Below are 17,023 nucleotides of genomic sequence, written 5' to 3' on the forward strand. Positions count from 1 at the left end.
TATCATAATCAGCCTAGGAGATGGGTCTATATCTGAGAAGCTAAATGAGTTCCCTTGATGGAGATCTAAGTAATCAGATGTAACATCAAATATTCAACTTCAATGACAATACATTTTCTTTATCATTGCACATTAGTATCATGGCTTCTTCAATTCCAGTCTTACAAGAGTGATAGCTACATACAAACATTTTTATGCCATATTCCAAATTACATTGTGTAGTTCTGCCCTGTGATACTTGGCAAGCTACATTTTCAGTTTTATTTGGGCCCATAGTTTTGTAAATGACAAATCCAAGCTAGACTTTCTCTAGAAATAGAGAAATTGTAGCTTGCAAAGAAGTAGATGTGACCAATTGGGGGCCATGTAGAAGGTTTGTCCTGCCCTGGTTTATCACTTCACTGTCTAGAGAGGAAAAATTAAGCCTTTGATGTTGAAAAGTCTGATGAATTTAAGATCAGGAACCCATTAGGACCAAGTTAACTTCTTCCCCATATGCTGAAGTTGGCAGAGACTTAACGCAACAAAGAAGGCAGTACAAGAAATGGCATACTAAAAAAAATGGAGTGGACTCAGAAATAATTCTAAGCCATAATAATCAACATTAATATGAACTGAGTGTCTTTTTACAGATGGGATTCAGGCTACCTACTGAGAGAAAAAAGAGGAGGATCTACCATGCTGACTAGGACTTCAACTGACCTGTCGAAGCATCTCTTCCACAAATGCACTCAGATTAGGACCATGTTGGGTTCTTCTGCATATGCTGAGCTTGACAGAAGCTTAACCCAACAAACAAAGCAGTAGAAGAAATGGCACACTCTCAGGCAACCACTGATGTCCTTCCAGGAAGTTCTAGGAAGCTCTTTGCTCTTATGAACAATCGGCTTCTTTTAATTCTCTTTTTCCGCCATCTATCCCTTTTCAACAAAAACCTCTTACCGGTACTTAATTCAAATGACATGTTTCCATAATTGCTATCTTAATCTCTTCTTAGGTACATTTTACATACAGATATTTAATCAGTAAATCAAGAAATGCAAAGAGGTAATTTTCTACCTAGACAAATAAAAAGTCACTGGGATTACCTGCCATGATTGAATATTTGAGATCCTCTTTCCAAGCCTCATCATGGTTGGTTGTGCTCCAGATCCATGCATTGCATGTAATGCATGTGCCACAGCATAAATGGCATTGTAGATGTGGTAACTTTCACCTTCCATGCTTGTTTCAAAAACGTAAGAAGGTAAACTTTGTAAATTCTCTCTTCCAGTACATTTTTTCTCTCCCTTTGGAAAGATCCTGCCTGGATTGTCCATCATGCAGCCAAACAACCTTTCCCAACATAATAGGAGAAAGACGTCTCCTTGTGGCTTCAAGGGGTCTAAAGACAGGAGGAAATGACTGAATTCTGAGACATCCCCAGTGTGGGGCCTAAAATGCAAAGCCCCATGGAAGGGCTTAACTAATTTTGATACGTCTTGATTCCCCAGCACACTAAGTTTCCAATGGGAAGTTAAGATCCAAACTTTCTGAAATGATGTCTTTCTCAAATATTCATAGATACCCATTACCACCTGTACATTTGTAATACTATTGGAGTCTCCAAATAGAACAATCACTTCAGCTTTAGACCAAGTCTCTGAAATATGCAGTATTTTTAACATTGAAATTTTAAGAAAATTTGATTTCAACTTTTCAGTGAAAGCCAGGCAGATCTCCTTCTCCTGGAGCATTGGCGTCAGAGTTGAGATGAAACGGTCTCCTCTGTCATCTTCAGGGGCCACCAGCCCAACCCAGTTCCATTGGAAATGCAGGAGCAGCTGCACTAAAGCCACATACTGAGCAAATTCACTGGGATTAATCCAGAAGAAGGAAGGATAAACTCTCCTCTCTCCCTGAGTGAACTCAAAGCCAACACCTAGCTGGAGAAAGTGAGTTTCTTGATAGAGTAAATTTTAAGGGTCACCATTATGTGGATCATTGCCCCACCTTGCTCGCTTTGAGTGACCAGCTTAATTTTTTGGCTTTTTTAGGAAGAAGGCTTACATATTAGGAAGAAGAGGTTATGTATTTTGCCTGGTGATGATGTGTCAAAAGCCAAGGGAATGTCAAATTAATACAGAGAATATACTAACTACACTACTTTTATGAAGAATAGATTAGGAAGGAATTCCTCTTGGCAAATACCACATTTCAATATATGTCATTATCTATCACTTTTGGCTTCTATAAAAACACACAAAATATAAATATAGGTCCCCGCAAACCCCTTTTCCACCTTTAGCTACACTGTGTGTTATTTGTCTACCCCATACTCTATCCAATGAGGCCCTCTTACCTGTGGGACCTTGAAGATGCTGAAGATGGAGGCCATCTGCCTTGAGGATCTGGGGTTGAGATCTCCGATGACAGAGAGCAGAGGATGCTGCCTGTCACAATTGTAACCTGGAACCAGTCGGCCTCTTGTGGAGAGAAGGGAGAGGCTGATTATGGAAATCTCCACCTCAGACTGAAAATTGCTATAGATATGGAAGCCAAGGGTGATGTTGGGGAGGAGAACCAGATCCTTGTTGATCTCTGTGACTGCAAACACCAAGGCCATGAATTGCTGGTAGTTCTTGGGTCCAATTCTACAGTGAGAAAATCATTAGGGAGATTTTAAGGAAAGCTTGTATTGATGGGGTTTATCCGGCTTATTTTTCCAACGTCCTTTGTAGCAGGAAGTTCCAAATTCCATTGTGTTGGTTTCATTGTTAAGGATGTTCCTTGATTAATGGCCTTGATGGAAAGGAGAAAATCCTCTTTATCCATATCACAGATCATTTTATATCCCTCCATCAGCCCTCCCTTCTTCACTTTGTTTCAATGATTGTAGTCCTTCCCAATCGCTTCTCTTTCACTATAATTAATTTGTTTCCCTCTTGAAGCAGCTTCTTCAGGTCTAGAAACTATTTTGTAATTTATTTATTTATTTATTTAGTCAAACACATACAACATAGCATGGACAGGTAATTACATAAACAGAAAGAAACGAAGTAAGTACAGATAAGTGGGGACATTGTTGAGCACAAGACTACAGCCGGGGGTGACAGCATACATTTACCGAAGGCCATTATTTAGGAGCAATCATGATTCCAAAACAAATGGATTTTTTTTACCACAAGTCTACACTGTAAACAGATTGACACCATCTTTGAATTTTGAATCAGAAATTTGTCCAAATTAATATTGTAAGTCAACTTCTTCACTAAGGCAGCAGAATTTCCTCACTTTATTTGGTGCGTTATTAGCTTTCTGATCAAGAGTTCTGGAAAGATGGAGAATTCTCCATATTCTCCATATTTTATGAGTTTGGTTCTTTATTTGAAAAAAAGCACAAAGATCTGAACTATGCTAGGGCATTGAAAACATCACTAGAACAAATATTTTTGAAGAGAGTCTCTGAACACAAAGCAAACCAAATAATTATTTACGTCTTTCCCCTTTGGGTGAAACTTACATAATAGTCTCCAGAAATAGAGATGGTTTTACTTTAAAGGATTTGAATTTGAATATATGTGAAGTTCCCAGGGGAAAATTCCCACCAATAATGACATCACCAGGCCTGTAAAACTCTCTCTTAGTCTTTAAAATGTCTGTCAACACACACCCAGTTTGCATCTTCTTAGCAATGGTTGGAGGCAGGAGCCAGAAGAGCAGCAGCAACAGGAGAGGCAGCCCAGTCATTCTTCTCACCTTCTCCTCTAAATCAGAAATCAAGATGTTTTTGTTTTTTTTTGCAGAAGTTGAATTTCAGGGAGCCCTTGAAATCTCAGCAGAGCTTTAGCAGAAGAGAGACAGTCTGTGGCACCTGAATGGCCCCCAAGGTAAATTTATATTAAACGGTGCTTCCTCTTACCTGTGTATGGTCTGTGACCAAAGAGAATACTAAGGCCATACAAGTCTCACCAAACCCTGAAGTTGCCTCTTTGCAACACAAGGCAAGATGACATGTTCTGCCCCCACCGGGAGAACTCCAAGTATCTAATTTAAAGCAGGTTTTATGTCAGAAGATCTTCATGGGTAGAAATCCATAGGGGATACATTAGAAATTACCATTCTCCTGATAATTACAAGGAAAAACAATTTTCCTATGCACTGAGCAATACACCAGGTAAAGAAAAATAATTTTGGGACTCTTGTTGTTAATCCACAGATCAGATGCTGTTGAGAGTCAAGGTGAAGTTGGGTATTTGAATTATGTGAAACTGAGCATGGAGTTTGGCCTCTTCCATAGTTTGTTTGGATAGTATAAGTCTTCATGGGGCATGGTGGCCCTTGACAATCAGTTGTGCCCTAGTAAGTCTGGGCAATCATACCAACACTTGGATGGACTAAGTAGTTTATAAATACCAACATGGCAGGGGATGAAATTAGACACTAACTTCTCCCATAGAACTTAAAAAAGAGAAACTTCCTCACAGTGAGGACAATTAACCAATGGAACAGCTTTTCTTCAGACGATGTGGGTGCTTTATCTCTGGAGGTTTTTAAGAAGAGACTGGAGAGTCATGTGTCTGAAATGGGGAAGGATCTCATGGTTGAGTGGGGAGGGGGGCTGGACTAGAAGACCTTTAAGGTCCCTTCCACCTCTATTCTGATTTTGATCATCAGCCTTTTTCCCTCTGTTGAATCATTTCTATCTTTCTGCACCTATTTACACACCCTATTATTGTTCCCTTCATTTTCCCTTCTGTCATAAAGACTGAATTGGTCCAGGCAGTCACTGGGACACAGAGATTGTGCAGCTGTCTGACAAGGGCTTCCTTAAAGCTGTTCATTCCATTTCTTGCTTCTTGTTCATTCCATTTCCCCATAAATCACAACCATCTTGTTGTTGTGTATATTACCTTCCAAATACTTACCATAGAGAGGATGTATCTCAAATCTATGAACATTTATTGCAAATCATTTGAGTTCTCAGAGATCATACTGTCCACTGTATATAAGAGTAAACAGACATTTGCATGCCCAAATAACCAACCGTTAAGCATGTCCTGTATTCTTACCTGTAAATTCATTAAATAAGCAAGAGAATATCACACAACCATATTTTTCTTACTACTCACAATACATTGCATTTAACTTCACCCTTCCTTCCCTCCCTCCCTCCCTCCTTCCTTCTTTCCTTCCTTTCTTCCTTCCTTCCCTCTACCCACCCATCCCCCACTCACCTTCCTTCTTCGTAATATTTGGAAAAAATATTAAGAAGGGAGCAAGAGCAGGAAAATATCCATCAGTATCAATTTCACATGAACTTATTTATTAATAAAGTATGTTTCTCAATTAACATAATAGAGGATAAAACAATATAGTTCACAATAAGTGCTAGAATTAAAGAAAAAAACCTCTAATAGTCAATTGAAAGGAAAAATTTCAGTAGGAAATTCAGCAAAGCCTCAGGCATCAGTGGAAGGGAACAATCTTAAAAACACTTGGAGTAAAAGAAACCCAACATATTATTAAATATGCTTTTGATTATAATTAATTAAATGGGAAACTATCATTTTGGAAATTAATATCCAAATACACAATATCAATGTTTATTATAATGTTGATCTTTGGGACAACTAGCATTAATGAAAAAAGTGGGTGATTATTGCAGATGAACAGACATTCTGAGATTACTCACATCACTTGATTTCCAATTGTTTAAGGGAGAAGCCCGCCTCTGATTTCCTCTTTTTAAAGAAATGAGATCAAATTGAAAAATGTCCAAAATCAAAATAAAACCTCCCAATCCCTGTATAAATGGAGGTGGAACGAGGCATTTTAATTGGTTTTTATATTGTATTTTTTAATGTAAACCAGCTGGAGACACCTGTGTGTAAATTGGGTAGCAATATAAATATGTTTCATATTGATAATCAGAGATTATAATCAGAGATTCTTATGCCTCATTATATTCTCTCTGCAATTGAGATTGGGTTTAAATAGGATAATGTAGCATTTGGGGAAAAAGATACAAGCCAAGAGACCAGCCCCAGAGGCCAAGATGGAGAAGATCTCCACGGCCACCATGGACTTCCCTTTGGTGCTCAGGTAGGTGGGGAGGAAGGTGATCCAAACACTGCAAAAGACCAGCATGCTAAAAGTAATGAATTTGGCTTCATTAAAGCTGTCAGGCAGTTTCCTAGCCAAAAAAGCCACAGTGAAACAGACAAGGGCCAAAAAACCCAGGAAGGCAAGGACAGCATAAAACATTAAAGCAGAGCCTTCATTACATTCCAAGATGGCCTCTCCTACTAAAGAGTGGAAGTCAAAGTTGGGCAATGGAGGGGAGGTGACCAGCCAGGTGGCACAAAGAACTACTTGGACCAGGGGACAGGCTAAGACAATGGAGTTAGTAAGTGGTTTTCCTAAAAATTTCCTTGTCTTGTTCCCTGGCTTGGTGGCCATGAAGGCCAGAACCACCATGACAGTTTTTGCCAAGATGGAGGAAACTGCAAGGGAAAAGAGAATGGCAAAGGCAGTTTGTTGGAAGAGACAGGTGAGCTTCCCAGGTCGACCAATGAAGAGGAAGGAGCAGAGGAAGCAGAGCAGGAGGGAGACCAGGAGGACGTAGGTGAGATCTCGGTTGTTGGCCTTGACAATTGGTGTGTTGTGATTTTTACAGAAAATCACCAGAACTGCCAATGTGATCACAGAGAGAGAAAGAGCGAGAGAAACTAAAATATATCCTAGGGTGTCTTGATAGGCAAGGAAGTGGATCTTCTTGGCAATGCAGTGGTCCTTGTCCTTGTTGGGGTATTGGTTTTCTGGGCAGGGGTCACAGTGAGCTGCATCTGAAATCAAAAGTCAGTGTCAATTTCATAGTGAATCAACAAAGGCAAATCATCCGTCTATGCTGACAATGCTGGGAATAGGTTAGCCAGAAAAAACAGATCTGTTCTCTGGCTCAACATCTCTTCTTTAAACTTCAAATCCACTCATTCAAACTTTTTTCTTTCTTTCTTTCTTTCTTTCTTTCTTTCTTTCTTTCTTTCTTTCTTTCTTTCTTTTTTTTTTTGCAGGAAAGATGTAACGGACATAGGTAGATGCTCTGTCTCTGACAGGCCTATGAACTTCCTGGGATATCGAGTGTTCTGATAGAAGAGGCAGGTCCTTAATAAAAAATAAAGCTTGAATCTCACACCCCATTTGTTCACAAAAAGATTGGTGTCTGGTTTTCCTGATGGGATGTAAAAGTAGGAGTAGAAAGCCTAGTAGGGAACCCATGAATTGTGCTCCAAAATCAACTGAAGCTGACCTGACCAAAGCCACCTCGAGAGCTTCAATGTTGTCACTCTGGAGCCGAAGGATAGGGAGGGGGGATTTTAGATAGCTGGGATTTTGATAGCCAAAAAAATTTTTTTTCTCTTGGGCACCAAGGACATTCTCACACCTGGTCAGAGGAAGATGGAGTGATGTTGACAGGCAACCAGACAGCACCTTGATTGGACCATTTGACTGATTATTTTAAGAAAGCGACAAATTTCTAATTAGGTGAAAATCACGGGAACCTTCAGAGTCAGTTTTCACCAGATCTGTGCCAATAGGATATATCCAATAAAGCCATTCTATGAGCAATTTACCTGCCTTGGAGTTTTGCTTGATATTTGTGTATTACTTGGAACCCTGACACCAACCTGTATTGAATTTATATTAAGTTAAGATTCATGAATTAAGAGGGTGTGCTGAAAAGAAATATGAATATATTGAAGGATATAAATCCTACCAAGCTGATGCCAAAATTAACACTTTTCCATTGAATGGTTTCCTTGATCCTGGAAGAGCAACATTTGAATATGCTACCTGTCTTATTAGAAATGGTTCCTTCTGGACAAGGGTCACATTGGTAGCAGCAAACTGGCTCGCCTTCTGGAACGCTTCTTTTCTCTCCTGGCTGGCATCTCTTCATGCCACACCTGGCAAAGGGCACCTTCTAAAAAAGAGAAGAGAGATATTGCAGGTGGCTCAGCAAAGATTATTCTTCATTTATTCATTTGTACATTGCTCTTTCCATCTTTAGAATGTCTTCAAAAGAAATGGTTTACCAGTAACCAGGACAAGTTCCAGAAGGAGTCAGGCCAATGGAATCCTGACCCACTAATGGATGCTGGAGATTGGAACTGGGACCTCAAAATACGAAGGAAGGCTTGTGACATGGAGCTAAACATTTTCTAAAAGAGAGACTCATGAGGATCCATCTGAATGGGAATGGCCCACAGAAATCATTCCTGCCTGTTTAATTGTGTCCTGGGTTTCAAGAAGCAAATCTTCCCAATCTTACCTCATATTGAACTTTTCAGAAGTCAAATCTCAAATGTGTTAATAGAATGTTTTTTTCATCAAATTCGTGAATTTTACTGTTTCCCAGTTAAGAAGGTGCTGTGCATCCCATGGAGTGAATGAATCCTGAATTTATAATGTTTCCTTCCAGCTCACCTTTGTGGCCCAGATGATTTCATTGGAGTTAATGGTGAAATCTTGTCCTTGGGAAGCTGTGGAATCCATTTGCCCAACTTTCATGGGGACAAAAGATTGATTGGAGAGAAAAAGCCAGTTAAGAAGGTTATAACGAGTAGACACCAATCCACTTTCTGAGAAGGAGACTTCTTCCCTAGCACTGTTGTTGAACTTGATGTTCCTCAGATAGGGAAGAACCTGAAAGAAAAGACAGCTGGAATAATTGGCTGAACACCACACATAGGACATCCTGGTTTCTTTCATAATGTGATGGCCATCAGCCTAGGAGATGGGTCTATATCTGAGAAGCTAAATGAGTTCCCTTGATGGAGATCTAAGCAATCAGAAGTAACATCAAATATTCAACTTCAATGACAACACATTTTCTTTATCATTAGTCATTAATATCATGGGTTCTTCAAGTCCAGTCTTACAAAAATGATAGCTACATACAAACATTTTAATGCCATATTCTAAATTTCATTGTGTAGTTTTGCCTTGTAATACTTGGCAAGCTACATTTTTAATTTTATTTGAGTCCATGACAAATGCATTTTAGGCATGATTAATTAAATTGAAGGGGTCCTTTGTGCTCTTTGAGCATGGTTGTTTTCTTGCAGATGTTTCATGGCCTAAAATGGATAACATTGATAGTGATATCACTCCTTTCTAGCACTGATGATGCTACCTAGTTGGGTCATGAAATGTCTGCAAGAAATCAACTAAATTCAAAGAGCACCAAGACTCTTCATTTCAATCCTGAGCTAGAATATTCTTCTTTATTGGTAAATACTCTCTATCATAACTTTGCAAGCTAGACTTTCTCTAACTGATAGTCAAAGAGAGCAGAACGAAGAAGTAGATCTGACCAAGTGTAGGCCATGTAGAAGATTTGTCACTTCACTGTCTAGAGAGGAATAATTCAGCCTTTGATATTGAAAAATCTGATGAATTTCAGATCAGGAATCCATTAGGACCAAGTTGAGTTCTTCTGCATATGCTGAAGTTGACAGAGACTTAACCCAACCAACAAGGCAGTACAAGAAATGGCATACTAAAAAAATGGAGTGGACTCACAAATAATTCTAAGACACAATAACCAACGTTAATATGAACTGAGTGTCTTTTTACAGATGGGATTCAGGCTACCTACTGAGAGAAAACGAGGAGGTTCTACCATGCTGACGAGGACTTCAACTGACCTGTTGAAGCATCTCTTCCACAAAGGCACTCAGATTAGGACCATGTTGTGTTCTTCTGCCTATGCTGAGGTTGACAGAAGCTTAACACAACAAACAAAGCAGTACAAGAAATGGCACACTCTCAGACAGCCACTAATGTCCTTCCAGGAACTTCTAGGAAACTCTTTGCTCTTATGAATAATTGGTTTGGTTTAATTCTCTTTTTCTGCCTTTCCAACAAAATCCTCTTACTGATACTTATTTCAAATGACAGTTTTCAATAATTGCTATCTTAATCTCTTCATAGATACATTTTACATACAGATCAAGAAATGCATAGAGATAGTTTTCTACCTAGACAACTACCTATCATTTATCTGCTCTGTGGATCAAATAAAAAGTCACTGGGATTACCTGCCATGATTGAATATTTGAGATCCTCTTCCTAAGCTTCATCATGGTTGGTCGTGCTCCAGATCCATGCATTGCATGTAATGCATGTGCCACAGCATAAATCGCATTGTAGATGTTGTAACTTTCACCTTCCATGCTTGTTTCAAAAATGTAAGAAGGTAAATTTTGTAAATTCTCCCTTCCTGTACATTGTTTCTACATTGTGGCTTCAAGGGGTCTAAAGACAGGAGGAAACGGCTGAATTCTGAGACATCCCCAGTGTGGGGCCTAAAATGCAAAGCCCCATGGAAGGGCTTTACTACTTTCGATACGTCTTGATTCCTCACCACACTAAGTTTCCAATGGGAAGTTAAGATCCAAACTTTCCAAAATGATGTCTTTCTCAAATGTTCATAGATACTTATTGCTACCTGTACATTTTTAATACTATTGGGATCTCCAAATAGAACAATCACTTCAGCTTTAGACCAAGTCTCCGAAATTTGCAGTATTTTCAACATTGGAGTAGTTAGAAAATTCAGTTTCAACTTTTCAGTGAAGGCCAGGCAGATCTCCTTCTCCTGGAGCATTGGCATTAGGGATGAGATGAAACCTTCTCCCCTGTCATCCTCAGAGGCCAGAAGCCCAACCCAGTTCCACTGGAAATACAGGAGCAGCTGGACTAAACCCACATACTGAGGAGATTCCTTGGGATTAATCCAGAAGAATGAAGGATAAACTCTTCTCTCTCCCTGAGAGAACTCAAAGCCAACACCTAGCTGAAGAAAGTGAGATTCTTGATAGAGTAAATTTTATGGGTCATCATTATGTGGATGGTTGCCCCACCTGGCTCACTTTGAGTGATAAGCTTAATTTTCTTGCCTTCTTAGGAAATTTCAAATCTTTATTGTCAGTGCACAAGATATGTACAATGAGATTGGCTGAGCTCCCTCAGTACACTCCCACCAACACAATACAACTCACAGTGAAGACAGAAAATCCCTGACCCAATAAATCATATTAACAAAGTACCCAGTCCTATTGCACCAGTGTGAACATGTTACACATTGGGCCGGCCCTGCATTCCATCATTCTATGTAATTATGACGTTAAATTAGGAAGAATGATTACATATTAGGAAGAAGAGTTTATGTATTTTGCCTGGTATTGATGTGTGAAAAGCCAAGGGAATCTCAAATTAATACAGAGAATATACTAACTACACTACTTTTATGAAGAATAGATTAGGAAGGAATTCCTCTTGACAAATACTACATTTCAATATAGCTCATTATCTATCACTTTTAACTTCTATAAAAAGACACAAAATATAAATATAGGTCCCCGCAAACCCCTTTTCCACCTTTAGCTTCACTGTGTGCTTTGTTGTTTGTCTACCCCATACTCTATCCAATGAGGCCCTCTTACCTGTGGGACCTTGAAGGTGCTGAAGATGGAGGCCATCTGCCTTGAGGATCTGGGGTTGAGATCTCCGATGACAGAGAGCAGAGGATGCTGCCTGTCACATTTGTAACCAGGAATCATTTGGCCTCTTGTGGAGAGAAGGGAGAGGCTGATTATGGAAATCTCCTTCTGAGTCTGAGAATTGCTAAAGATGTGGAAGCCAAGGGTGATGTTGGGGAGGAGAACCAGATCCTTGTTGACCTCTGTGATTGAAAATACCAATGCTACGTACTGCTGGTAGCTCTTGGGTAGGACTCTATAGTGAGACAATCATCAGGGAAATTTTAAGGAAAGCTTGTGTGGAGTAGGTCATGTCATTTTTAAAAATGTCCTTTGCAGCAGGAACTCCCAAATTCCTTTGGGTTTTTTTCATTGTTAAGGCTGTTCCTTGATTAATGGCCTTGACAGCAAGGAGAAAATCCTGTTTATCCATATCACAGATCATTTTACACTCCTCCATCAGCCCTCCCTTCTTCAGATTACTCCAATGAGTATAGTTCTTCCCAATTGCTTCTCTTCCACCCTCATTAATTTTCTTCCCTCTTGAAGCAGCTTCTTCAGGTCTGGAAACCATTGCTGAATCCAATGCAGATGGATTTTTTACAACTCCTTGACACTGTAAATGGGTTGATCTCATCTTTGAGTTTAGTATCAGGGGTAAGTCAACTTCACTAGGCCAGCACAGTTTCTAAGGTGTTGTCCTTCCTCACTTTTTTGGGTGGTTTATTAGCTTCCTGATTGAGAGTCCTTCAAAGACTGAGAATTCTGGTCTATTTTATGAGTTTGGTTCTTTATTGAGAAAAGCACAAAGATCTGAACTACGCTAGGGCATTGCAAACATCACTAGAACAGATATTTCTGAAAAGAGTTCTTGAACAAACCATATAATTATTTACATGTTTCCCCTTTAAGTGAAACTTACAAAATATCATCCAGAAATGAAGATGGGACTTCTTTAAAGTATTGGAAGTTGAATTTATGTATAGTTCCCATGGGAAAATTTGCACCAATAATAACATCACCAGGTCTGTAAAAGTCTCTCGTAGTGTGTAAAGTGTTTATCAACACACACCCAGTTTGCATCTTCTTAGCAGAAGTTGGAGGCAGGAGCCAGAAGAGCAGCAGCAGGAGGAGGAGAGGCAGCCCAACCATTCTTCTCACTTTTCCTCCTGGATCAAAAATCAAAAGGTTGTTTTGTGTGTGCAGAGGTTGAATTGCAGGGAGTCCTTGAAAACTCAGCAGAGCTTTAGCACAAGAGAGATAGTCTGTTCCACCTTGATGGCCTCAAGGCAAATTTATATCAACTTCCTCTTACCTGTGTATGGTCTGTGACCAAAGAGGAAACTAAGGCTAGCTGAGTCTCACCAAACTGTGAAGTTGCCTCTTCACAACACAAAGCAAGGTGACACGTCCTGCCTCCACTGGGAGAACTCCGAGTAAGTAATTCAAAGCAGGTTTTAACTTGGAAGATCTTCATGGGTAGAAATCCATAGGGGATGCATTAGAAATTATTGTTCTTCTGATAATTGCATGGAAAAGCAATTTTCCTCTTTACTGAGCAATACACCAGATAGAGAAAAATGAGTTTGGGTCTCCTATTGTTAATCCACAGATAAGATGCACTTGACAATCAAGGTGGAATTGTGTATTTGAGTTATGTGAAACTGAGCATGTGCACACAAGGTGGAATTTTGCCTCTTCCATAGTTTTTTTGGATAGTATAAGTGTTCATACCACATGGGGCTCCCCTTGAAGAGCACTCGGAGGCTCCAACTGGTCCAGAATGCAGCCGCACGGGTAGTGATGGGAGCAACATGGCGCTCCCATGTAACACCGCTCCTGCGCGAGCTGCACTGGCTCCCAGTGGTCTTCCGGGTGCGATTCAAGGTGTTGGTTACCACCTTTAAAGCGCTCCATGGCATAGGACCCGGGTACCTTCGAGACCGACTTCTGCCACCAATAGCCTCCCACCGACCAGTCCGCTCCCACAGAGAGGGTCTCCTCAGGGTGCCATCGGCCAAGTTATGTTGGCTGGCGACACCCAGGGGGAGGGCCTTCTCTGTGGGAGCCCCAGCCCTGTGGAATGAACTGCCCCCGGAAATACGTAAGATCTCCGACCTCCGGGTGTTTCGCTGCGCTCTGAAGACCCTGTTGTTCCGCCAGGCCGGGCTATTAACATAACGTTTTAAATTGGGGTATTTTAAATTTCTGGGATTTTAATTGGAGCCTAATTATTTAATGATTTTAAATTTGAATTGTTGTTTTGTTTCTGTGTTTTATATAGGCTGTACACCGCCCTGAGTCCTTCGGGAGAAGGGCGGTATAGAAATAAAATTATTATTATTATTATTATTATTATTATTATTATTATTATTATTATTATTATTATTATTATTATTATTATTATTATTATTATTATTATTATTATAACATAGCCAGCAAGAATTGCCTTGAATCCCGGCCTTAGTTGCAAAGCTGCAATGTAATATTTATTATTTATTTATTTATTATTCATATTTCTATGCCGCCCACTCTCCGAGGACTCTGGGCGGCTTACACCAAAGACAGTATACTAAATAGCATATTGCCCCCAACAATCTGGATCCTCATTTTACCCACCTCGGAAGGATGGAAGGCTGAGTCAACCTTGAGCCGGTGAGATTTGATCCGCTGATCTGCTGAACCAGCAGTCAGCTGAAGTAGCTGCAGTACTGCACTCTAACCACTGCGCCACCTCGGCTCTTAATATCCTCCCTGATCCCTCCCCCTTTTCTATGGCAGCTATCAGCAGACTAGTTGACACCATATATACTCCAAACTCCTGATAGTGAACATATTTAAAACACTAACATGTTAAAAATTTTCAATTAAAAGAAACAAAATGAGAATATGTCCTTCTTGAAATTATAAACAATTTTAACACCAGGGTTTATTTCCGTACAAGACACTAGATCTCAGTGGCGATAACTGGAAGACATGGAAAACAAAAGGCTGGGTAATTGTTGTGGAGAAGAGGTATATTGTGACTAGACACAGCATTTGATGAATAACTATAAATTGGACAAATCTCTCAATTCATGATAGTTTAGAAATGTTCCAAATACGTTTCAGACAGAAAAATATAAATGTGGCCTATCCCTGCATTAGTTAGAGATGTTTGTTTCTTATCATATTTTCCCTACAATTAAGATGGGGCCTCAGAAGAATAACGTAGCATTTGGGGAAAAAGATACAGGCCAAGAGACCAGCCCCAGAGGCCAAGATGGAGAAGATCTCCACCGCCACCATGGACTTCCCTTTGGTGCTCAGGTAGGTGGGGAGGAAGGTGATCCAAACACTGCAAAAGACCAGCATGCTAAAAGTAATGAACTTGGCTTCATTAAAGCTGTCAGGCAATTTCCTAGCCAGAAAGGCCACCGTGAAACTAATGAGTGCCAGAATACCCAGGTAGGCAAGGACAGTGTAAAACATTGAAGCTGAGCCTTCATTACATTCCAAGATGATCTCTCCAAACAAGGAGTGGAAGTCCAAGTTGAGAAATGGGGGTGACTTTGCCAGCCAGGTGGCACAAAGAACTACTTGGACCAGAGGACAGGCAATGACAATGGAGTTGGTCAGTGGCTTTCCCAAGAGTTTCCTTGTCTTGTTCCCTGGCTTGGTAGCCATGAAGGCAAGAACCACCATGACAGTTTTTGCCAAGACAGAGGAAACTGCCAGGGAAAAGAGAATGGCAAAGGCAGTTTGTCGGAAGAGACAGGTGAGCTTCCCAGGTCGACCAATAAAGAGGAAGGAGCAGAGGAAGCAGAACAGAAGGGAGACCAGGAGGATGTAAGTGAGATCTCGGTTGTTGGCCTTGACAATTGGAGTGTCACAATGCTTAAGGAAAATTGTCAGAACTCCCAATGTGATCACAGAGAGAGAAAGAGCGAGAGAAACTAAAATGTATCCCAGGCTGTCTTGATAGGAAAGGAAGTGGATCTTCTTGGCAATGCAGTGGTCCTTGTCCTTGTTGGGGTATTGGTCTTCTGGGCAGGGGTCACAGTGAGCTGCATCTGAAATCAAGAGTCTTTGTCTAAGTATTTCTGCGCTACCTGCCATGAGAAAAATCCCTGTCCCACATAATATTTCAGTCATGACTCCTTTCTGCAGAGAGCACCTCAAAATAAGATTGACAGAAGGACCCATGGCATTATTTATTTATTTATTTATTTATTTTATTAAATTTTTATACCACCTTTCTCCCAGAGGACTCAGGGCGGTGTACAGCCAGAGATAAAACTCACAGCAATATAAAAGTTAAAAGACGAATTAAAAATATTAAATAATTTGGCCAAAAAAGCTAAAATAAAGACAACCCATTAAAATAGCATTAGGCCAGCCCTGCTTGGTGAAACAATAGCGTTTTGAGGGCGCGGCGAAAGGTGCGAAGGTCAGGAATCCTACGAATCTCCGAGGGCAGCTCATTCCAGAGGGCAGGTGTCCCCACAGAAAAGGCTCTCCTCCTGGGGGTCACCAGTCGACATTGTTTGACCGACGGCACCCTGAGGAGCCCCTCTCTGTGGGAGCATACTGGTCGATGGAGGCTATCGGTGGCAGAAGGCGGTCTTGTAAGTACCCGGGTCCTAAGCCATGGAGTGTTTTAAAGGTGGCGACCAACACCTTGAATCGCACCTGGAAGACCACCGGGAGCCAGTGCAGCTCACACAGGAGCGGTGTTACATGGGAGCGTTGAGTCGTTCCCATAATCACCCGCGTGGCTGCATTCTGGACCAGCTGGAGCCTCTGGGTGCTCTTCAAGGGGAGCCCCATGTAGAGAGCATTACAGTAGTCCAGACAGGAGGTTACGAGGGTGTGAGTGACCATGCCCAAGGAGTCCCAGTCCAGAAATTGTTTATGGTGCACTAGAAATTGCAGATCTTCTTTACTTCAAGATGAACCAGAGAATGACAGGAATCTGTTGAGTATCAAGGGCCTTATAAGTAGGCTATGAAGATGTGGGTTAGAGTTTTTCACTTTATATTAGATTATCAATAGATTTGCCACCATAAATCCTGCTATTTGATGTTTTTCTACATCTGTTTTTTTCAATCTCAACAACTTTCAGATATCTGGAGTTTAATTTCTAACATCCTTGCTGGCTGGGGAATTCTGGGATTTGAAATCCATGCATATGAAATTCGCTGAGGTTCAGAAACACTGAAATACATTATCTACTAACCTGGATGACTGAAAATCTCAATAGACACTATTTTTTAAAAAAAAATTGATTTATATGCCACCCTTCTCCGGAGACTCAGGGCGGCTTACAATAGCCTTCATTCTTTTGTATATTTATACAAAGTCAGCTTATTGCCCCCACAACTGGGTCCTCAATTTACCTACCTTAGAAAGGATGGAAGGCTGAGTCAAACTTGAGCCTTGGCGAGATTCGAACCTGCAGTAATTAACCAGCTTAATAACAGGGTGCCTTAGACCATTGTACTACCAAGGCTCTT

The 17,023-nt window shown here is 40.6% G+C and overlaps 2 protein-coding genes across 2 annotated transcripts; both read right to left on the bottom strand.

The window, feature by feature from the left end:
* Nucleotides 1-5,885: 5,885 nt before the first annotated feature.
* Nucleotides 5,886-10,092, bottom strand: LOC148116264 (vomeronasal type-2 receptor 26-like). Its single transcript, XM_087883556.1, has 4 exons — nt 10,086-10,092; nt 9,693-9,772; nt 7,837-7,966; nt 5,886-6,827 (listed from the first exon to the last, which is right to left on the bottom strand). The coding sequence occupies exons 1-4, from the start codon at nt 10,090-10,092 to the stop codon at nt 5,923-5,925; spliced, it is 1,122 nt and encodes a 373-aa protein (XP_087739682.1). The 3' UTR covers nt 5,886-5,922.
* Nucleotides 10,093-14,675: 4,583 nt separating this feature from the next.
* LOC148116265 (vomeronasal type-2 receptor 26-like) lies at nt 14,676-15,662 on the bottom strand. Its single transcript, XM_087883557.1, has one exon. The coding sequence runs from the start codon at nt 15,660-15,662 to the stop codon at nt 14,676-14,678; it is 987 nt and encodes a 328-aa protein (XP_087739683.1).
* Between the last annotated feature and the right edge of the window lie 1,361 nt (nt 15,663-17,023).

The sequence above is a fragment of the Pantherophis guttatus genome, chromosome 1 (assembly GCF_059756535.1).
Source record: "Pantherophis guttatus breed Tessera chromosome 1, ASM5975653v1, whole genome shotgun sequence".
Lineage (NCBI taxonomy): Eukaryota > Metazoa > Chordata > Lepidosauria > Squamata > Colubridae > Pantherophis > Pantherophis guttatus.